Genomic DNA, 22864 nt, shown 5'->3' with positions numbered 1-22864 from the left:
AGAAAGCTTGTTGGTCAGGAAGGCCTCTCAGCAAGAAGTCCCGTTGGACAGAAGTGCTCACTAGTCAAGAAACACATTGCTCAGTCTTCTGATGGGCCTTTAGTCAGGAGCCCCTGTAGTAAGAAGATCCTTTAGTCAGAGGGCCCTTTAGTCTGAAGGGTAGTAAGTTAGAAAGCCAGAAGGCCCTTTAGTCAGAAAATCTGTCAGTCAGAAAGTTAGAAGGCCTGTTAGTCAGAGGGCTCATTAATCAGAAAACCCATTGGTCAAAAAGCCACAAGGTCCATTAGACAGAAGCTCATTGTTCATAAAACCCACTGCTCAGTAAGTCAGAAGACCAGTCAGTCAGAAGGCCCACCAGTCAAAGGGCTTGTTAGAAAACCCATTGGTCAGTAAGTCAGAAGACCAGTTAGTCAGAAGTCCCATTAGACAGAAGAGCTCAATAGTCAAGAAACACATTGCTCAGAAGTCAGTAGGGCTTTTAGTCAGAAGGCACTGCAGCTAGAAGGCCCTTTAGTCAGAGGGCCCTTTAGTCTGAAGGCTAGTCAGTCAAAAAGTCAGAAGGCCCTTTAGTCAGGGGGCCCTTTAGTCTGAGGGCTAGTAAGTTAAAAAGTCAGAAGGCCCTTTAGTCAGAAAATCTGTCAGTCAGAGAGTTAGAAGGCCCGTTAGTCAGAGGGCTCATTAATCAGAAAACCCATTGGTAAAAAATACACAAGGTCCATTAGATAGAAGCCTGTTGTTCATAAAACCCACTGCTCAGTAAGTCAGAAGACCAGTCAGTCAGAAGGCCCACCAGTCAAAGGGCTTGTTAGAAAACCCATTGGTCAGAAAGTCTGAAGGTCTGTTGGTCAGAAGGCCAGTTAGACAAAAATCCTGGTGGTCAGAAAGTCAGAAGGCCTCTCAGTCAGAAGTCCCATTGGACAGAAGTGCTCAATAGTCAAGAAACACATTGCTCCGAAGTCAGTAGGGCCTTTAGTCAGAAGGCCCTGCAGTTAGAAGGCCCTTTTGTCAAGGGGCCCTTTAGTCTGAAGGCTAGTTAGTCAGGAAGTCAGAAGGCCCTTTAGTCAGGGGGCCATGTAGTCTGAAGGCTAGTAAGTTAGAGAGTCAGAAGACCAGTTAGTCAGAAGGCCCACCAGTCAAAGGACTTGTTAAAGTCAGAAGGCCTGTTAGTCAGAGGGCCCTCTCGTCAGAAGGCTTATCACTCAGAAAACCTGTTGGTAAGAAAGTCTGAAGGACTAAATGTCTGAAGGCTAGGTAGTCAGAAAAACCACTAGGTACAAAACAATTCAATGCACTGGCCAGTTTCCTGCTTCATGCCCTGTACCTTTTATCCCTGTAGCTCTTAGGTTGAGGAGCAGTTTAAGTCTAAAGTATCGAGCTTGGTTGAGTCCGAGTCAAGAAGCTATCGGAGTGTTAACTGTTAGCATGTCTCTATTTGAACAAATCAAGTAATGCCACATTGTTGTTAGCATGTGTGCAAGGAGCCGTGCTGCCATCCATTCTGGTAGAAACCTGCTTGCCTTCAGTTTTCAGACTCTAAGTCCACATGGCAGGTCCTCGGCAGTTAAGCTTTTTTTACCACTTAAGGAAGGTTGGCAGTGCATGAAGGTGCACCACCAGGTGCTGAGTGTGAACATGCTGCATGTAGGTGCCTGCCTCTAAGCTACTGGGTCTTCAGGGACCGTCTGCAGGGCCAGAGGTCACCCACTGCCGGAAGGAACCCTTCACTTGAATTACACAGTAAGCCTCCAACATGTGGCTCCCATTTGGCAAAGTGCTGCTGCTGAATGAATGAGCGGGCAGAGAGGGGGTGTGTTGCCATTGTACGTGGGATGTATGGTCCCCTGGGTGCCCCCACTTAATAATAGGTGAGGCAGAATGTGTAGGAAAGAGGTCTGATTTACTCTACACTCATTGGTGTTATTCTACCCACAGTCTGACTTCACTGTCTCCCATTTCTCTCGACCTAGCTGTGTTGTTTGAATAAAAAGAGAACAAGTTAGCCTCCAACATGGCAGTCGTTTCTTCATTTTCTAAAGCTGAGACAGGAATAAAGAAGAGAAGATAATTCACCTTCTCAGTTTGCGTTTATCTGAGTATTTTTTACAAGTCTTTGTTCTTCATTTCACCACACACGGTACTTTCCTGTGGCTGAAGAAAAATTTGTGGAAGCAAATCTCTAGAAGTGAAAATCCTTCATTTCTGAGTAAAAGTTGGTTAAAACCTGGATGACTCAGCCTTTAAAGGATAAGGTGTTTACCATCCCTTCAGACCAGCAGTAGAGACAGTGAAACCTGATCGAGTCCTGAAGTCCTGAAATCTCAGATCCTGTGGAGGTATAAGCGCTGTGAGGGTGGAAAATCCGCCTCGCTGTTTGACCTTCCTCTGCAGGATCTATCCCTCAGAGTTTCCAGGGAGGGAGATTTGGCTGAGGTGATTCTAGCGCTGACGCAGATGTACAAAAGTCAAACTCATAGTGGCCAGATGTTTGGAGTAGTGTTCCTAAACCCTGTGCCATCATGGAGCAGGAGCGAGGCCGTTTTTCTTTGAAACCAAAAGCTTGATCATTTTCACTGTTTGCATATGCTCAGCTAAACGTAATCTGCTTATCCTGAGCCGAGCTGCGTTTGGCTGAAGTTTGTATCACCATGTGGGCTGAGCAACTTTAGACAGGTCTCTGGATTACATCACAAGACTCACTGATTCAGTCGCAACAAGAGAAAATTTAAAGTCTCACCCATGTACACATATGAAGTCCAGTTATCCAGAATATCCAATCTTTATAAACCAGACTTGTTCCTGCATTTTTTTCCTGCCAGCCTCTACACGCAGTCTGAGAAAAGTCTGAATGAGCCACAGCAGGTAACTGCCACACTGCAAAAAAAGTGCAAGTGTTTTTGTCTTATTTTCAGCAGTCTTTTAGACTCAATATGAGCCACATTCACCTGACCAGTCCCAAAAATGTCTAGTTTCAAGTAATTTAAAGACAAATATTTTGTTTTTTTTTGTCTTTAAACAACTTTAAAATAAGACATTTTTCTGGACTGACAAGTTGAATGTGGCTCATATCGAGTACAACAAGACAACTTCTTAAGATAAGAGAAAATTACTTAATGAGATTTCAGTTTTTTGCACTGCATGGACTTTTATGAAGAGTGTTGTGACAAAGCTCAGGTTGTCCCTCACTTATTGAGCCTGTGCAAACAGAAATGTGTGTACGTTTACTTCCACATACAGATCTGCATTTACAAATCTAGGTGTGGGCCAAGGTGCGCTCAAATTCAACGCCAGGTCTCAGTTTGCAAGTTTCAAGTCAGAGGGGAACAGGATGCAGCAAAGTGAACCTGTGGAGATGGTTTGAGTGCAGTGTATTTTCAGACAGAGAAAGAGGTTCACTGATTAATGGGCCCGCCGCTGAATTGGTGCCATGTGTGTCTCCAGGTAATAAGATGTATAAATGCATGATAGAATTAATTGTAAAATAACTTTTTGTTTTAAACCAAGTGCCCTGCACATTAATCTGATTGCATATTTAACAAAAAGTAAAAGATTTATAAATGAAAAGATGATTTTTGAAACTATCTTGAACACTGGAAAAAGGCATTTGTTGCCTGTCCCTACTTTCTAAAACTAGACTTTACCACCAAATACAATATTTGAAATCTTTCAGAATTGTAATCTTTTTTTATGTGTTACTCCATGCCTCAACTATACTTTCAGTTCATTTTATTTGAAAAATAGAAAAAAACATTTTCATTAAAATACACAGTTTAGTCATGTCCCCGGGTTTTCATTCAGCCCTGTTACACTGACACATTACCTCCTCTGAAAAATGTCATCAAGCTCTGCTCGAGCCTGATAACGAGCCATTCATTTGAATCAGGTGTGCTGGAGTAGAGTAACATCTAAAACATGCAGGGCAGGGGGTCCCCAGGACCAGGATTGGGAAACACTGATTTAGGTCATCTTCAGGCTATTGGGAGGCCAAAAAAGGGTTAACTGATTTGTTTTTTTCATGTATATTTGATGATATTTCAACTATGACTGAGGAAGTTAAACCTCAGCTCACTGCTGTTACTATATATATATATATATATATATATATATATATATATATATATATATATATATATATATATATATATATATATATATATATATATATATATATATATATATATATATATATATATATTCGTTGAATAATGTCTTTTTTATTTTTTTAATCTCTATAATATGTTTAGCTTAAAACTGCTATTAGCATAAATGCCACGTGGCTATATTTCACATATTTGCTAATTCTATGCTAAAAGCTCATTCCTGTTACTTTAATTTCTGTTACTCAAATGTGGAGTAAGAGTAAGTAACAGTAACAGGAGTGAGTAGAGTCCTTTAGTCCTCTGGTCAATGGATTTATTAGTGTGAACATCATTTAATGTAATGTTGATTTTTAGGATTTTTACACTTTAGAGTTTTGATTACTGAATTTGTTAAGATTTGAGATCATTTTCAAATGAATTTAGTATGTACAGGGAACCAAGCTCCCACAAAGTGCTGCAGAAAAGCAACAAACTTTTAAACATGCTTGGTATGAACATTTAGGGACCTGTCCATCACGTCTCACCAGTTATGTTAAGCTCTCTTTTTTTTCCATCAATTTTGTCTTTCACGTTTATCTTGTCTGGTTTTAGTTTTTTGGTCACGTCTTTCCTCTCATTTTGGGTCATGTCACGTCCTGCCCTGGTGTTCTCCCACAGTTGTGATTGTCATCCCTGCTCCACATTGTTTCCACCTGTCCTGTCGCCATGTTCAAGTGATCCCGCTTAATACAAACTAAACTACTGTAGTCATTTAAGTGTTTTTTCCTTTTCTTCTTTCTAGCTGTGATTTTTGGTTCTTCAATTTTTTAAGTTTTGCCATCTAAACTGAGACTTTGTGTTTTTTAGTTTTTTTCAGATTTTGCCCACTGTGCTGGGATTTTTTTGGTATTTTTGTTGCCTGCTAAAATAAATAGCATTTTTCTTTGGAAGTCATGCATCTGGGTCTTCCTGGCCAGTCTCCCTATGAGTGTCACTTTAACTCAGATCATTCACTGGCTGTGGTTGGCCCAGGCACACGTTCCATAGATCACACCTGAATCTTGTGGTTCTAAACCAGATTTATCATCATCTCAGATATCTGTAGTGTGTTTTCACTCCTGCGTTTGTGCTGTGGAAAGGCTTTTACACATTTTGTAGACACTGAAACTGTCATGAGCTCCCCTCCTTATCCACCTCCACCTCCTGCATACCCTACCCTAACGCTTTTCAGGGAGTTGTCAGAAACAATCAGAGTTTGTGTGAAGAGGGTTACGTTTTCACTACACTGCCCCCTAGAAGCAGGGAAGCAAAAACTACCAGATTCAACTGATTCCACAAAATAAGATGAGTGAATTATCACTGCAACCAAACAAGGCACTAAACTGATTCCACATTCACTTGTTTCACAACAAAGAGCAAAGAAAACAGTCACTTTACCACATGCAGGTCACAAAAAGGGTCAGGTCTACTTACTGGAGGTCCTGTAAGACAAAAAGAGACAGAGAAGACAATTAGATTTTCAGTAACAGCATTCTTACAAAGATACAGTCTGATCGGGACAAACAACCTGTTCCTCTGCTTATGACATGGAAAATAAAACAATGCAAACAGTGTGGAGCTGAAACAAGCTGAATGTTTAAATCGTCTGGAGGTTTGAGAATTATTCTCTACATGTAAACTTTACACAAGGAAAAATTACATTTCAAGGACATGGCACTCCCTAAAACTCCAGCACAGTCACTCTAGGCCAGCTTTTTCAAAGACACGCCACGTCCAATCACTGAAGTATAAACCACAGTATCAGTTTCAGGGCTCTCGATCATCATGCATCACAGCAGCCCCATGTGTGGTCCCCTGGGGCTGCCAGTGAGCCCCGAAACGTAAAGACATTTCACTGCCCTGGCAGGGTTTGAAATAGTCTGCCTACCAATCAGGCCTGGGATGGATGGATGGATAGCAAGGGAGAAGCCAGATGAAACATCATCATCATCATCATCATCATCATCATGTGTAGCTGCTGAGAAGCATCATCCCTACAAGACTTTCCACCACACCCTGTGTACATGAATGCAAGGCTCTTGGCCGGCCCTGCAGTGAGACCTCTTTCATTCACCATTTCTGTCTGACTCCCAAAACACAGAGCTGCTGTCTGCCTGGCCCCAGCATCACATCCCTGCAGAAGATATTAGCTGAGAGCTACTGATCAGCTTCTTTTTGTGTCAGTCTTTTCAGTTGTCTGTAGCTCCTGTCTTTGAATTTAAAGAGGGGGGTATTGATTTTTTTTTGGTTTTTTGTTTTTTTTTAAGTCTTAATCTGGTCCACCCAGTCCCTCTGTGGTAGCTTTACAAAATTTACAGCTACAAAAAATCCATGTTTATTTCTTGCACTGGTGTTTTGAGAACCCTTATGTCACTCTCTGTCTGAAACGCTTTATCTGGCTGCTGTCTCTTTAAGACTCCCTGCTGTGAAAATAATAACAGATTCAGGAATGTTTACAACATATTAATACGTAGAGGTTTGAAAATCTGCACACTTTTTGTCTAAACATCCAGCTTTGTTACTTTAGATCCACGTGTACAGTGCGGTAAAGTAGAGTATCCCCTCTTTAAGGCTCACTACAAAGCAGCAGGTGCACCAACTCATATCAGTGGTTAATGAAAATTTTGCACAATGTACGTTTTTTTTTTTTTTTTTTTTTAAACAAAGAAAAAAAAAAAAACGTCAACTCTGCAGTGTGAGTAGTAATTCAAAAGTCACAATACTGCGATTTCTACCTTAACCGTAAGATTCTTCGGTCGTTGCTGGTTGATCCCTCCACTGCAGAGACCTCTTAAGAGCCCTTATGAGGCTCATGTGTCAAGTGAATGATTTGAACAGCTCTGTTTTATTAGTACCTCCAGACAGGAAGACCTTATTAAAGCTGTTCACAGGTTGGTACATGGGATTATCCCAGGCTCATCAGATGTCTACTGAAGGGACAGGCTGCCCATGACTCACACAGCTCTGTTAAACAGACCTGTCACAAACAGGATCATACGCCTCATGACCTTATCAGGAGCACAGTGAGACATACAGGGGTCGTCTGACAAAAGCAATTACTGCTGAATGGCATCAGGGGGTCAGTGAGGGTGCTGTTACGTCGACGACGGCCAGGTGAGGAAAACCATGAAAGACAAATCTTGTCTTTGAAATGTCAGATCAAATCTGTTGTATTTTTTTTTAAAGAGGGTTATTTTATTTGCTCATCGTTCAAACACCAGGTATCAGACCAATCCGTTCACTGTGTTCTCACATAAAATGAGACTTAACAGGAGAAAAGAGCAGAGGCAGAAAGGAGCTGAATTAACAACCTAATGTGAACGTTTGGTAAGAATAAAAATGGTCAAGCAATTTGCCAGAAGGCTCACGATCAAACTATGAGTCAGATGTTACACCAGAGTTTCCTAAACATTAAAAGCCAGAATCCTCATCCCAGGAACTTCCTCTCAGGGGACAAGAAGGTTCTCCTGCCTGTTGTCTCTTTTAACTTATCTAAAAAAATGAGTTTGTATAAGGTGGGACTTTTTTTTAACAGCCAAGATTCAACCAAAGCAGCAACCAAAAAGAAAGGAAAGGCCATATTTTACTTGACCAAAAAAACACAAATAAACAGACTCCCACCGAAAAAATCTGGTATTGGTCTGCATTCACGGCTTATTTAGAGAATTTTCAGCGCGTTTCTTTCACACAAAAACACCGCTAAATAAGACTCTAGTTCTCATTGTGTCGTAAAACGGCGCTACCTCCGCTGCAGAGCCACAGCTGGCTACGAGGCGCTCGCCGCTTAGTGTATCAGTCCACGTGTGCGGCGTGCCAGATATTAACAAATGCAGGTAGTCTGCCAGGACAAAGAGACATGCAGAAAATTCTCTAAATAAAGCATGGATGCAGACCAATATCAGATTTGTCAGTGGGAGCCCGTGTATTTGTGTTGTTGGTCAAGTAAAATACAGCCTCGTCTGAGTGCAGAGGAAACCATCTGACGAGCAGGGAGGGGGTGTTTGGTGCCTGTGCTCTGGGCTTCTGCTGCACAAAATCACTGCTATAGGGGTAATTTCTGCCTTAAGCCTTGTGACAGGACCCAACTTGTTCCATCCCAGAGTATCACTTTAAGAGAGTTAGCCCAAGAATCACAAAGAAACTCAGAGAAACTCAAGATACACAAGAAAATTCAAAACTCTGAACTCAAACGACAAACAAAAAACATATCCTAAAAGATTCTGTTTTTGTGTTCCATAGTTTGTGTATATCAGGACTAGGAGTAAGTAAGATGAGTTGACTCTTTGGCAGAGTATCAATCTGCCAAATGAGGCCGACTGCCATCACCGGGCTATGTACCCTACCAACTCTTCCATGGCTCCCAATGACCCATACTTTTTGCAAATCCAGCCTCCAGAACAGGAACATTTTGTCAGGTTAATGAAATCCCTGAGACTTGATTAGAATCTGGTTCCTGTGCAGAAAAACTGAGATAGTTCATCCTCATTCTTTTATTTTTAAGAAATTCTTCCGAACAAATTCTGACAGAGAGGCCCTACTGAGCCTCTCCACATGGCAAAGATGACTGACACATATGTTGGTATGTTCCTTTAAGAACAGACTGATATAAAATATGGAACACACATTAAGTGAGTGTTCTCGTAACAGGATGATTTCTCTCTGTGCCCAAAAATGTGCATCATGATTGTGGTTCAGGTTTCTTCAAACTTCTATTTCCAGCTTCCGGTCATGTTTAGACGCCAGCGTGCACCTGTCCCTTTCCCTTCATGCAGCCGGCTATCTTTGTCTCAGGTCCATCTGGTCCGCGGGGATATTTCAGGATGATATTTTGTCTGTTTGGAGACACATTATATACCAACTCTAAATCTGTATCTCCTAATGTATGAACTCCATAATACTTATACAGGATTCAAAAGTCCTGCTGACCAAATGTGGTTAGTTTATCCAAACCTAAGGAGAAGTGAGGATCTGCCTGAATCAAAAGCACCACAGGTTCTGAATTCTCACGCGTATCATCACTCCAAAGCTGGAGCTACCCAATTAGTCACACGCTATAAGCACCTCTGATTCAGTAATTTGTGAGGTTTCTGTTTTTGGGTCTCAGTTACAGCAGGGCACGGCGAGCGCGGTCATTCCTGCAGTTGTCATCCACTCCCTACAGGGTAAGCTAAGACCTCCTGTGCATGCAAGCGCAGGGAAAGCAAACATGGAGGCTGGATTCCTGTTGCATTCTGGGCCTGCCATTACATCCTGTTGGCTGGAGGTGTTCGCCCAGGAGTCATGCATACTGCAGAGAACCTTGATCCAAAGGCACTTTGGAAGGTCGGCGCAGAAAGGGTTCAAATATAGTGCATGAAGTGGCGCCTGGTGAGGGGGCCGCTGAGGCAACGGCTTTATGTGCAACAAGCAGCGGGCACAACATGAAACAAACCTTACAGTCATAAACACACACACACACACACACACACACACACACACACACACACACACACACACACACTAGGAATCTGCTTGACTGCATTGATATCATGTATTCCAAGCCTCCTCCTCTCCTGGGCTTAGCTGTCTAACTATGGCCGACACCTGTTGTTGCTGCTTATGCAAGGCTGTTGGTAAGACAAGGCCGGAAATGGAGATCTAATATTGCATGCCATCATGCAAAGTCATGGGTGTTTCCCTCTGTCCTGCTCCTATTTGACTCAGTCACTGACACAATGCTGCTATCGCTTGTTCACCAAGTGCTTATGTAACCCAGCGTCTGGGACACCTTGCTACAAAACCTCAAACCTGTCCAGTTCTTCTAGACTTCTTTGCATCTACTTATTCCTAAACCCTTCTACTCTCCGCTTCCTGAAGTGGGGCATGGACGCTACCATCTTTAGACCATCTCTGTCCCAGCATAAGTGGAATCTGGGGTCTGAAAATACCCAGATCCCAAGAAGTCACCACACTGTCCTCTTCACATCAGTCTCACTCCTTTGGACGCACACAGCTGCCCCACAGATCTGAGAAAATGTGTCACACTGGAAGATAACTGACAGATAGGACACGCTGATGAGACTCCACAGGAGGGCGCCCTTGTGCCTGCACCTGGGACTGAAGGCAGACAGCAGAGCTGAGAGTGAGGCTGAAGACGAACGAGTGCTCACACATTTACAGATTTATGGCAGACGGATTAAACAAGCTAATATTTGACTGCATTCCTTTCCAGCTGTCCTTCCAGATATCGGGATGAGCAGGAACATGTCATCACTCTTTCAGGCACTGCTATCATGCTGAGTATGAGAAGGGTGCACGGTGTGAGTGAAGTTTGAGATATTGGTTGGACATTTACTCCAGGAGTCTGAAATAACTCTGAGCAGGTCGGGGTAAAACAGCCCCCAGCACAGTCTCCTCAGATGTCTGTCTAACATGAGTCTGGTTCTGCCTGAGGTCTCTGTCTGTTGAAAGAAGTTTGTTATCATCACTGTAACTTACTAAAAGGGGACATATCATGCTTGTTTCTCCTTTTCACTATGCCAGACTAGGATGCCTGTAAAGCATTTCTGCCCTCAGTACAAGTCATTTAGTTCCTTCATTGCCCCACAATAGCGTTCTCAATATCCTCATTTTAGGCCATTCTGAAGATCTCGTTGAAACGCTCCGTTTCCAGAATGACCTCCAGTAACCTCACAACGTCACAGCCCTTTGTGCTCTGATTGGTCAGTTCTATCAGAGGGGCGGAGGGGGTAGAGCCAGGGAGCGGTTTTTGCAGCATGGCAGTATTTACAAAATCGCCATATTGGATGAGGCAGACCGAGCGAGTTTGCTGTTTGCCAAAACTTCACAGTAAGGCATTGATAGCAGTAATAAAATGGCAGAGTGTAGGATACGTCCTTTTGTATTGGACCCCGAGTCAGACCCGGACGGTTCTGCAGCTCAGGAGGAAGAAAATCCACCTCAACACAGATCATCTCAGGACGCTTCAGTGTGGTGAGTCAAACCGGTACTGTAACATGTATAGTTTATACGTTTATACTCGGCTCTTGGTGGGTGTATCCCTTGGTGGTGGTTGTGTGACTAACTGACATCACAGAGGAGGAGCTGCTTTATCAGATTACTCCAATGAAAAGAAAGGATCCTCGAGTCGTCACAACGTTTGAAAATGGCCTATTTTCAGAGGCATCAAATCTCGTTCTAGGATATCAGAAAAATTACAATGTCTCATTTTTTGAAAATTCAGGGGGTGTTAGGTCTTGTTTTAAAATTTATTATATTGTATGTAAGTATTAAATCAGGGATCAGCATGATATGTCCCCTTTAATGCTGCAAAGGTCTCTCCTCATGGTGGGTTAGGATGAGATCAGACTCCAGATCTGATCTTGTTGTTGGATCATAACATTAGCAGGTTGATGCCTGTGAATGTTATTTACAAAATGTTTACGCAGTGTAATTGGGATTTTAGGACTTTTTTGGACTGACTATCAGGAAACCTGGACGAATGAGGAGGCTGATGAGTTGAGCAGGTGCTCTGAGGTGAGTCTGACATCTCACTCTGCGTCATGCGAAAGCTCAAACCTGCCTGACGTCAAAGGCATCATTTGGAGAAAGGCTGACAGGAAAGTGAAAAGCCTGTTTGCATTGTGAGCAGAGCGTGTCCAATCACCTCCACAGCCACAGTCACACATGAATCACCCCACTCTGAGGCCGCAGCGTTCAAATGAGCAGATTTCAGGGGGAAAAGAGCACTGCGCTACCAAAACTCACTTTCACACTTTAAGGATTTTCGGCTGCAGTTGTGCAAACACTGAGGGGATTTACCGAGGGGTGTGTATCTATCAAAGGATAAAACAGTGAACTTTTGCACCTCTCTCTGTCATGGGCAGGAAAAAGAAACGCCTCCAAGCCTTACGGAGAGCTGGAAAATTCATCTTTTTTTCACATTTCATTTCTTTCACCATTGGTTGCAAATATCCCCTCTCACACATGAAGGCTTTAAGTTTCCAAATGAAAAAGGAGGCGGGTGAGGTTAGAGTAAAAAATGAATTCACGGGGACCTCTCTTTATTTGAAACCACAAGGGAGTTAACAAACCTTACCGATATTAGAGAGTCTGAGACAAATTACCACTTCATCAGACATCATTTCCATCTTCATTTAAAGCCTGTCTAGTAAAAACTAGAGGCCAAGATGAAAAATCTCTGAGCAGACAGATTCAGGACGAAAGCTCCTATTCTCCTCTCTACATTAGCTACGTATAAGACAGCACGCTCTGTCCCATTGAGCCCGTAAAGCTCCGTCGCCTTGTTAAACATGAAGTCATCGTGTGACTTCTTTGGCTCCATGCTAACTTGATGTCACGCTATGAAAAGATGACAAATGTGATGAAAGCGCAAGGCACGCTAATGGAGAGAATCTGAGTTCTTACAGAGCAGTAAACTCTCAGGGTGTGACTGTGAATCCTTTAAACTTCCTGCAGTATCATTTTTATCAGAGGGGGAGGATTGGGGCCAGAGGGTTTGGGATGGGATGGGATGGGATGGGATGGGATGGGATGGGGGAAGAAATCTGCATCCTCAGCCTCTGTGGGATGTGACACCTTCAGAGTCCAGACAGTGGAGCCAATATGCCTCGGGGCTGAGCTGATGAAATATCCATGTGCTGCCTGTAAAGGAGCATTTATCACCACTGAAACTTCTGCAGGAAACATAACGCGTTAAATCAATTAGAGGGAAAATTGCCCTGTATTACACCAACAGCATCAAGTGGATTTAACTCTCCCTGTTTTCTTAATGTTGTGCCATTCTTGTAAATCGTGAAACCGCTCGATGCCAAATTCTTTTTTATAAAGAGGAAGAAAATCTTTGCAGTGGCCGTAGCTCATAAAAAACACCAAGACTAGGCGAGATGACCTCAATGATGACATTGATCCTCTGCCAGAGAAGCCAGCATTAACCCGCCTGAGGGATTAGTCCCTGAACGTACCCTCAGGAGGAAGAAAAGCATTTTCAAGAACTCCCACTGCTCCCGTCCAGTCTGGACAGGAGACAAGCTTCCTGCAGCATGAGGAAAGAAGAGGAGCAGGAAAATAAGTGCATAAATCACAACTCTGTTTATCTTTTCCTTTTGCTTTCTCTGCTATTAATAGGTTCCCCTGGAAACACATCTTTTAACCTTTTAGCCCCTTTCTCATCTCTCAGTTTTCACTTCCTTTACATGACAGTCTGTTTTCTGAGGCAATACACCCATCAAACAAGAAACCAGTCTCCTAGTATGATAAAACCTTAAACTGGACTGATGATGCACCCATGTCGAGTTCAGAGCCAATCCCAAACGCTAAAGGAGCAGTGTCATTTACAGCTTTGAAACCTGGCCACCAAACCTGCCTTACAGGAAGTGATGCGACACTAAAGAACATGATATTTGTGATGTTTATCTCGTGCATGTGGAGCGTCCTGCAGGCGAGGGAAGCCCCACCTCTGCCTGACCTCACAGAACACAGGCTCAGCTTGAACAAATAAGATCTCAGCAAAGGTTAAAACGACAAATTCCCCGAGTTAACCCTCTGAGTGTTTCATGAAAGGGTTAAGATAACAGAAGACACATTGTGCAGGCCGCTCTGCTGCCCTTCCTCTAATGTTTGACCCTTTAAAGATCTGTTCTTTCTTCAAGCTCCTCCACTGGCATCGTCTGAAAACACAATGAAAAACACATTCACTGACATTTTGCTCTTTAGCAGCAAACATGAAACTAAATCAGACTGAATGAGTCAGTCACAGAGAAGTATAGAGTGTATCATGGGTTATTTCCTGTCTTTAGCATCGCCACCTGCTGGTGGTTTTGGTTTATTGGTAAACTTGCTTTTTTGGGTCGGCATATTGTGACATTCTGCTCTGTCTCAGAGTCAAACTGCACCGTCTTTTGATGGAGGTGCTATAAGAACAATCCGGATCCACCAGTGTTTTTCCTGCAGGATGGAAAGCAACAAGGTAATTTATTTATTTTTAGTTATATAGAGCTACTGTTTGAAACCTGTGAACAATCAAACTTTGTAAACTCAGTTTGTAGATTATTTTAGTGTCCAGAAGTTCAGCAGATTCATAGTGTTACTCACAGCCCTGTGCTTTGTAACAGGATCCAACCTATTGGCAGAAAGACTGTTAGCAAGAAGGCACTTTAGTCAGAAATCAGAAAGCCCATGAGTCAGGAAATATTTTCGGTTTAAATTGATGTTCTTAAATCCAAGTTTCTCACAAACAGATCTTCTGACTAAGGGTTTGGTCGCACTGGCCTTTCGAGTCATGCTATACTAAAGCACGATTGCCCCCCAGCAGTGCTGTTCCCCTGCTGGAGAGTACGACCAGCGGTCACACACTCAAGGCACACATATGGCCCAGCCTTTGTCATGGTGGAAGCATAAAGATCATCAGAGTCAGCACAATGAGACACAGAGAGCACTGCTACAACTTTAGAGACTTTTTGACTGATGTTAAGTTGTTTTGGTCTGACACAGCCCTCTAACACCCCGCTATTGTTCCAATTGATTGTTGAGAGGTGCGGACACAGCAATCATGCCTCATGTCCGTATGCTTTTGCTTGTACATGAAGTGAACTGTGCTGAAGCCCACCTCTCCAAAAAGTGTCAAAGCAGAGAAGTGAACCGTGCTCAAGCATGGCATGATGGGGCCAAGGGCCTCCTGATTTTCAGACTAAATTACTCTCTGACTAGGGATGAGTACCGAATTAGGTACTTTTATAGGTACAGACCGAATTCTGTCAAAAGTACTGGGTACCAATTCACGTAAAACTAAAAGGTACCATGTTTAGATACCTAAATGCATCCTTGTGAATGTGAGGGAGTGGAAGAGCAGGCGATTTTTCATGGTGGACATGAACACAGCATTGCAAATATTATAGAAAAAATATGTTGAGTTGAATTTTTTTTATATTCTATTATCAAACAAATTGATATTTTTTACAACATAAACACAAAAAAGTACTGAAAACTTGTACCGTTGAGAACCGGTACCAATTGCCAGGTACTGGGCACCGTATCATTTCAAACGTGAAAGGTATGTGTCCCTACCTCTGACTACCAGGCTTTCCAGTTTTCTGACTAATAGGCCTTCTAAATTTTCTGACTAACCAGCATTCTTACTAACAGGCTTTCAAGTTTTTCTAGCTAATGGATCTTCTTACTAATGGGCCTTCTGATTTTCTGACTAACAGGCCTTCTAACAAATGGGCTGTCTGGGTTTCTGACAAATGGGTCTCCTGAGTCCCTGAAAAGAGAGCCTCCTGGCCAAGGGCCTCCCAATGTTCTGACAACATACCCTTTGACTAACAGGCTGTCCAGTTTTCTGACTAACCCACCCTCTGATTTTCTGACTAGCAGGCCTTCTTAGTGCCTTCTGACAAATGGGCCTTTTGACTAACAGGCCGTCTGATTTTCTGACTGATGGGCCAGTTACGTCCAACCAGGGCTCATCTACTAACTTCAACCTCAAACATAACTTCACTGTTAATTTTAAAGCCACATAACACAATCCAGATTATTTTGCTCTTAAAAAGATGGAAATGTTGCAGCAGAGTTTAAACCGTGGTGTGTTCTCTGTAGTGAATCCACTCTGGGTGAAAGGTAGTTGAGCTTTCAGAGCCATGTGTCATGGATTAGCCCTCGGAGAGGTGAAAGACATAGCATACTATATTTACTACACATACATGTCTTCTAAATCCCATTGGGCTGTGTTAACTCCATGTTCCCACGCAACAAACACTTCAGCTGGAGCTCAGGAGGTTCATAAAGCTCTGTGTCTATCATTAAGAAATTAGACTAAACATCAGTGTCCTTAACATGAGGTTACGTTTCTCTCATTTATCCAACCACCAGAAGTGAACAAGAGTGCCTAATGAGCCAGGAGCTCAGCTCCTCTTTCATTCACCTAATGGTGGGGTTGCACTCACGCACTGATGGTTTGTTGAAGTTTTGTCCACACTGAGCTGCTGTTAGAGCTCAGAGCAGGAATCAGCAAACAAAAGATCTGAGCAGGAGAAGAAATGAGATTGACTTTCCAGATAGAGACATTAAGAGGTTTAGAAAACTGACAGTGGGTTGATTTCCAGAAGAACTTCCTCCTTACGGGGGACAGACAGGAATATAGGATAATTGCTTGAACGAAGACGCCAAACTGGAAAAGAATTAAGCTTATGACTGGCTTCCTCTGTGAGATATAACTTCCCACAATGGAAAAAGACAGAAATGTAAAGGTTTCACCAGAAAGGGGCTTCTTCACAGCGCCCCACCACCCACACAGTAACCCAAGAGGGCCCCCACTGTTAAATAACCTTCAAAAGTCCACCGGCCCCTGTCGTGAAAACAGATCTGTCAGCCCGCTCGCTCTTCTTCTGCTCCATGACACCAGCTGAAGGGAGCAGAGGAGCTGCAGGAAGTCACAGGTTCTTAAAATGCTGAGGAGACGGGTGATGGAGTGAGATCTTTAACGGAGAGTTGAAGGATTTGATTCAGAAGCCAAAGTGAAGAGGGCAGGCCTGTGGAAAGTCAGGCCTGCTGCACGTAAACAGAAATGAGATAGTTTGGAAACCAATGCCAAGTGTCTGTCTTAGTTTCCTACTGTCTGCTCTGACTCACATCTTTGGATTAGTTTTTATTATCTATTCTCTGGATGATGATGATGATGATGATGATGATGCCTTCATTTTCAGTTTTGGAAGACATTGATCATACACCAAAGGCATGGGGGAACCATGAAAAAACCCTCTTTGGTTTACTGTTAAAGAAAAAACTAGGGAAAATCCCTTTCCGGCATTTTGAGGAGAAACAAACACCCTTTTTTTTTTTTCTTTTCTTCTTCTTTTTTTTTTTTTTTTTACATTTTCCTGAACTGTGAGTTACATTCCAGATCAAAATGAAAACGACACATCATGTTTGTGAATGTCAAAGATGTTGCTGTGATTATTTCTAGGGCCCAAGCCCGACCACAGGTGCTGAGAAGGCCATCTTGAAACCCTAAGGATGGTTCTTATTCCTTGTGCCACTTTAAACCCAAATTGCATGGCTTCATCTTTAGATAAACATGAACACATCTAGCCAGGAGTATTATAGTATCTCTCCCATATATTTTCCGATCTGCTTCAAATTGAACATATGATCACAGTCCCACTCTGGACTCATTAACTGGTGCATAAGGTTGACAGGAATAGTGCCACCTATTGGCGACAACTGATATATTTACTCCCATAAACACTTTCAAATCATCCACTTTCTAAAGTGATCTCCTACCCACCTTACTGTACATCAGGGGTGTCAAACTCATTTTCACTGAGGGCTTCATCAGCACCATGGTTGCCCTCAAAGGGCCAGATGTAACTGTCAGACAGTATAAAATGTAGCTAAATGTAAAGTAAAATAAATGCAGCCACTGCTTTGCAAAAATGCACCTCTGAAAAGATTTTTGCGGGCAATTTCTTTAGCCACAATAAAGCTAGCTTCCACTGTTGCATTGTTTTTAGCTTTCTTGAATACATCCTGCTGAGATTGCTGTTTGCATTATAAATCTTGAACTATTTGTTGTTTATCTTATAGGCTCACTTTGGCGCACTGAGCTCTGTGTTTGGTGTCAAAATGCAGACATAGATTGTTCTCTTTGACAACCGCCACAGCTTCATAACACAAAAGACAAACATGTTTTTCTCCTCGAAGCACGAACATACATCGGCCTTCCCATCTTTCTTGAAACAGCCTTCATCTGCATAAACTATTCTCTTCCTGGACATTTTGGGATCATGGCACTGGTGTGAAAACAGTGTAATCTAGTGGCGAGATCTCGTCACCAGGTATCATGGGAAACACAGTATATGGTCAATGCACCTTTTTGACAATCAGTCTTTTAAGCTCTTGTGAGCCACATTTGGCCCATGGGCCTTGAGTTTGCCACATGTGCTGTAGATGATAAGTATATCAAAGTCACAGCCATACCTAGTAGTAAAGAACAGTAATGCAACATACTCTGCGTTTAAAAATTACCCATGGGTGCTTGATGTTGCGGCCAGACATCTTCTACATACATGGCTTATGGCTGAGGCATATCTTGCTGCAGAGGCCGCGACATGCCTCAACAGGCACATGGAGGCCAAGGCTCGCTTATTGCTGCCTGGGGCTTTAATCTAACATTAGGATTTTTTACACTCATTAGTAGGCCTGTCACGATAACAAATTTTGCTAGATGATAATTTTCCAAAATATTATTGCCGATAAACAATATTATTGTCAATATTATTTAGATTTTTTTGTCCATTTTTTCATTGATGTAATTATGATAAGTGAGTACACCATATCAAAAGCAAGAAACTTTAATTTCTTAAGAGTATTTAACTATAATTAAAAGGTCAGGATCTTTTGAATAAAATAAATTAAACAAAAAATATAATAAATTTAACAAACAAGAAAGAGAAAAAAAAATACAATGAAAATGAAATGGACTCTCTTTTAGAAAAAAATACATGTCAATGAAAATAATTAATACTAATCAAAAACAATAAAACATAGACCCTGTCTCTAAAGAATAAACGAAACTCCCCCCCCAAAAAAACAACAATAAAAACTATAGCCCAAATAAAAGGGAGTTTATACAGTTCCTGAATTGTTTGTAACATGTCCCTTTTCCCAGTCAATCCGTACTGTCTGTCAAACATTTTTAACATTTCTGGCTTTCAACTGTATTGAAGGGCTGCATTTCTTTGGCAATGTAGCTGTCTTTGAGCGCCCACCATTTGGCGCTTTTATTTCTATTTACTTTGCAGACCAAAAGCCTCAGTAAGAGCGGATTGTCAAAGAACAAGGCTCCGCTGCACCTCCCCTTCTTCTTCTTCGTCGCCACTATTTTCAAATAAATGCGACATATCAGCTCATTGGTGTTCATGAGCTCACACTTTGTTCATTCTGATAAAAAACAAAATATTCCCACACTGGGACTGTGGCAGGCGGCTTAAGAACCGGTGCCATCACTCATATTAGCTTGTGTTTCCTCCTTACCCCTCAGGACGCTTGCTTTAGCTCTCTCTGTGTGTACGCACGGCAGCCCCGTCTTCACCCCAAAGATCGCATTTTTGACAGATGCTCACTCCGCTATAAATCTGCTAAATCGGCTATTGAACCTGTGCACCCCGATGTTAGGAAAGACAGATGTAGTGAGCCATTGTCTCATTCAGCCTCTTTGGTCGAAAGAGAGGAGGAAAACAAACATGCATGCATGTGTCAGTTTATCGAGGCTGGCAAACTTACCGAGGACGTTTTTATTTATCGTACGGATAATTGATTTATTGATTATCGTGACAGGCCTACTCATTAGAGATATCCAGTTTTTAGGATGAAGACAGTGTGGAGGTTAAGAAGGTGCAGTTCATGGAGTGGCCACTTGCGGCAGGCTCCAGAAGCCACATAGACACCCATTCAAAAGAGCTTCAAAAGAAATGAAACAGGCAAAAATCGTGAATTTTTACGATGACGAAGGTTGAACGAGCACAGCTGTTGTGACTGACAGGTGGACACACTGTCGTTGCAAGTGAAGAGGCTAAAATCCTGACTCAACCACACCTGTCCTGCTTGTGTGTCGTCAGCCAAAAGTGAGGCTGGTTCAGCATTTTCAAAATGACTCCTGCTGCCATTTAGCTCCAAACCTCCACATCAGAGACCAACGGGTGATGTCACTGAAACTTCCTCCATGCTTTCTGCTGCCTGTGGTTTACACCTGGTCTTTATGAGGTATGGTAAAGAAGAGGATGTGTGACACCAGATCCAGTAACACAGATGAGCTGAAGGCTTCCATAAGACCTCAGCAGAGCTACAGGCTGATCTCCTCCATGAGGTCTTTTATTGGCTTCAGTATGGACTCCAAAATCCTACAGATCATCCCCCGAGCCAATTAACTGATACAAACTAAACCTTACTGTCATTGAAGGCGCACAACAAAGGTCTTTTTGCTGACTCTTCAGGTTAACAGCGTCACATAAATAACTAAAACCTGAGGCCGTAGGAAGTTGTTGACATGCCTCAGCTGTTTTCTTCTGTTGGGATTGTTCCTCTCACTTTTTAACAGACATTTAAGTAAACCAGAGATTGAATCTAATGTGAAACTTGCATGTGAAAGTTGCAGAAAATATCAAAATCTGAATGTCCTGAAGTTATCTTAAAAAATATCTGGACATCATGCAAAAACAGCTTTTGCCTCGCAGGAATCCCGCCCTGTGACCACATCCCTCTATCTTTAGCGTGTGATAACATTATTCTCAATCATCCAGTGAAGGCAGTTTTTTTAATAGCAGCCTGAGCACGTGGCAGCTCTTCCAGGCGCCACTCTCTTCCTGTCAGCCTCACACCAACACAAGCCCCTGGGCGTCATGGGAGGGAAACCCCACCTCTGCCTGACCTCACAGCACATTAACTTCAGCAGAACAAATGGCATCTCAGCAAAGGTTAGAACAACAAATTCACAGAGTTAGCCCTCTGAGTGTTTTATGTGGACAGAATACACATTGTGCAGGCCGCTCCTCTGCCCTTCCTCTAACATTTGGCTTTACCTTTACTTTATAAGTTTAAAATAATATCTGAAGCGTGCTCTATCAGTGCTACTGTTCACAGAGGCTAACAAATGTATGAGTGAAGAGGAACCAGCAGAGGTCATGGCTCATTCCATCTTTACTACCTCCAAACTTAGACCTCATGACCATTTGGATCATTCTTTAGTATTTTAGCCATCCCTACAGGATTTTTTTTATTTTTATTTTTTACAAATCTTTTAAAGAAAAAACTACAGAGAAAATCACCAAAGGTGTTCTTAAGAAGTGCTCTGATAAGTGTGTCAAGGGATGGGTACCTTTCACATTTGAAATGATAAGGTACCAATGGCCAGTACCTAGCAAATGGTAATGGTACTTAAGGGTAACATTTTCTTGAACTTTTTTGTTTTCATGTGGTAAAGACTATCAATTTGATCAAAATCCAATAATAATTAAATCTCAAATTTCTTTAATTTAACATTTTTTCATCAAAATATATTGAACTTGCAATGCTAGGATCATGTCCGGCATGGAAAATGGCCTACTTTTCCACTCCCACTCACAGTCACAAGGATGGGTATCACAAGGTATCTAAACATGGTACCTTTTGATTTTACGTGAATCGGTACCCAGTACTTTTGACAGAATTCAGTCGGTACCTACAAAAGTACCTAACTCAGTACCCATCCCTAAGTGGGTCCAAAACCAAAAGAGAAAAACCAGTCAACAAGTTTCTCAAACTGTATATTATTCACTTCGAGGAAAGTCCACAGCAAACTTTCTGTAATGCAGCGTTGAGCTTGCTTTAAAGAGTACCAAAGTGTTTTTCACAAGAAGGTCCAGGAGCTGTTAGTTCCAGGTGAAAAATTTCCAGGAACTATATGGTTCCTGTGGCCCATTCATCACTTGTTTGCTAACCTTGCAGAGCAGATGGACCTGCCTAAATCAGTTTCTGAAATCCTGCAGATCCATCTTGCCAGGCTCCATTGACCAACGAATTTACTTGGCTAAACTCTGACCGGCCCAATCAGGGAAGAGAGGCGGGAGCATCGGAAGTGACGAGAAGACGTGATGTCAGCAGACTTTCGTACTAGTCCGTGTTCCTTTTATTCTTAAGTTAACTTTACAAAAACGGCAACAGTTGTCTAACTGTTATCACTATTATCACTATTATCACAGCTGTTTCTCGTTTTCCTGTAGTTCTTCGTCTATTGTTTCTCAGCAGCGGCGCACATAAGCTACGTCATACCGTGGCAAAATGTGGATTGGTCAGTGGTGAGTGTGTCAATCAGAACAGCTGTCCAATCACCAGTTGTTGATTTTTTTTGAAGGTCCTGCCTCTGAAAACAAATCCAAAGAGCTACTTCCCAGATTAATTTGTGAAATATTTCTGTGGCAGATATATGAAACTGTCCGTCTGGAGTGTCAGGTTATACATTTTCACCCCAGGCTGAAAAACAGGTAGGTTCTGTAAATTAGTTTGATGATGAATTGAGAAAAAAAAATAATTGCAGTACATCTCCAGACCAGTGGAGGGCAGTAAGACAACAAAAAGGACGCCATGAAACCATCTTGATGTGCAGCAAACCCAGAAAAAGCTTTGACCCTCGAAACACTGGATCACTCTGACGTCCAAAGCATGAAATTGGGAGAGGCCTGTGTGGTCTGATCCAACGGAAACGTTTCTCTGAAAAAGTGAGTTCTGGTTCTGATAGACAAGATGCAGTGGATCATTTCTTGACTATGGTCTCTCATCACAAATTCTTGGAGGCACAGTCTTTAACACAGCTGTTTATAGAGTATAAAACTGGTTAATCCACTGAACAATGGCAACAAACGTTACATTCTACAAGACCAAATATTGATCCCTGCCCAGGAACTGTCTTTGAGTTAAAAGCAGTTTGAAGCATCCTTCCCCTGCTCTGTTATCCCCCTGGAAGAAGTACGGCACATCCTTCAGACCAGCCTTGTCACACTGCGAGTATCACAGGCGTCGGAGCCTCTTGAGGAAGAGATCTGGGACCTGGATGCCCCATGTGACTTCATCAGGCGGTCCTCTGCCAAGTCTAAGAATGAGGTGCTGTGAGGATTTTTAAGAGGCAATTCTTCCTTAAATCGACATTCCAGGCGGGAGAAATGGTAGCCGACAAAATACGCTATGCAAGCTATTAAAACAGAAGCTCAGACAGAGAGGGA

General features: G+C 42.4%; 1 protein-coding gene across 1 annotated transcript in view; it reads right to left on the bottom strand.

Annotated features, from left to right (window-relative positions):
- The window catches only part of col13a1 (collagen, type XIII, alpha 1), a 170831-nt gene that overhangs the window by 78110 nt on the left and 69857 nt on the right, over positions 1-22864 (bottom strand). Inside the window, exon 3 of the mRNA XM_074676290.1 lies at positions 5550-5557. Within this exon, the coding sequence (XP_074532391.1) occupies positions 5550-5557 (8 nt within the window). The remainder of the gene's footprint in view (positions 1-5549; positions 5558-22864) is intronic.

This window comes from Halichoeres trimaculatus, unplaced genomic scaffold, assembly GCF_033239565.1.
Source record: "Halichoeres trimaculatus isolate MK-OKI-2021-1 unplaced genomic scaffold, fHalTri1.1 fHalTri1_scaffold_8, whole genome shotgun sequence".
Classification (NCBI taxonomy): domain Eukaryota; kingdom Metazoa; phylum Chordata; class Actinopteri; order Labriformes; family Labridae; genus Halichoeres; species Halichoeres trimaculatus.
The sequence above is the reverse complement of the archived record's forward strand: the minus strand, read 5'-3'. Positions and strand labels throughout refer to the sequence as shown.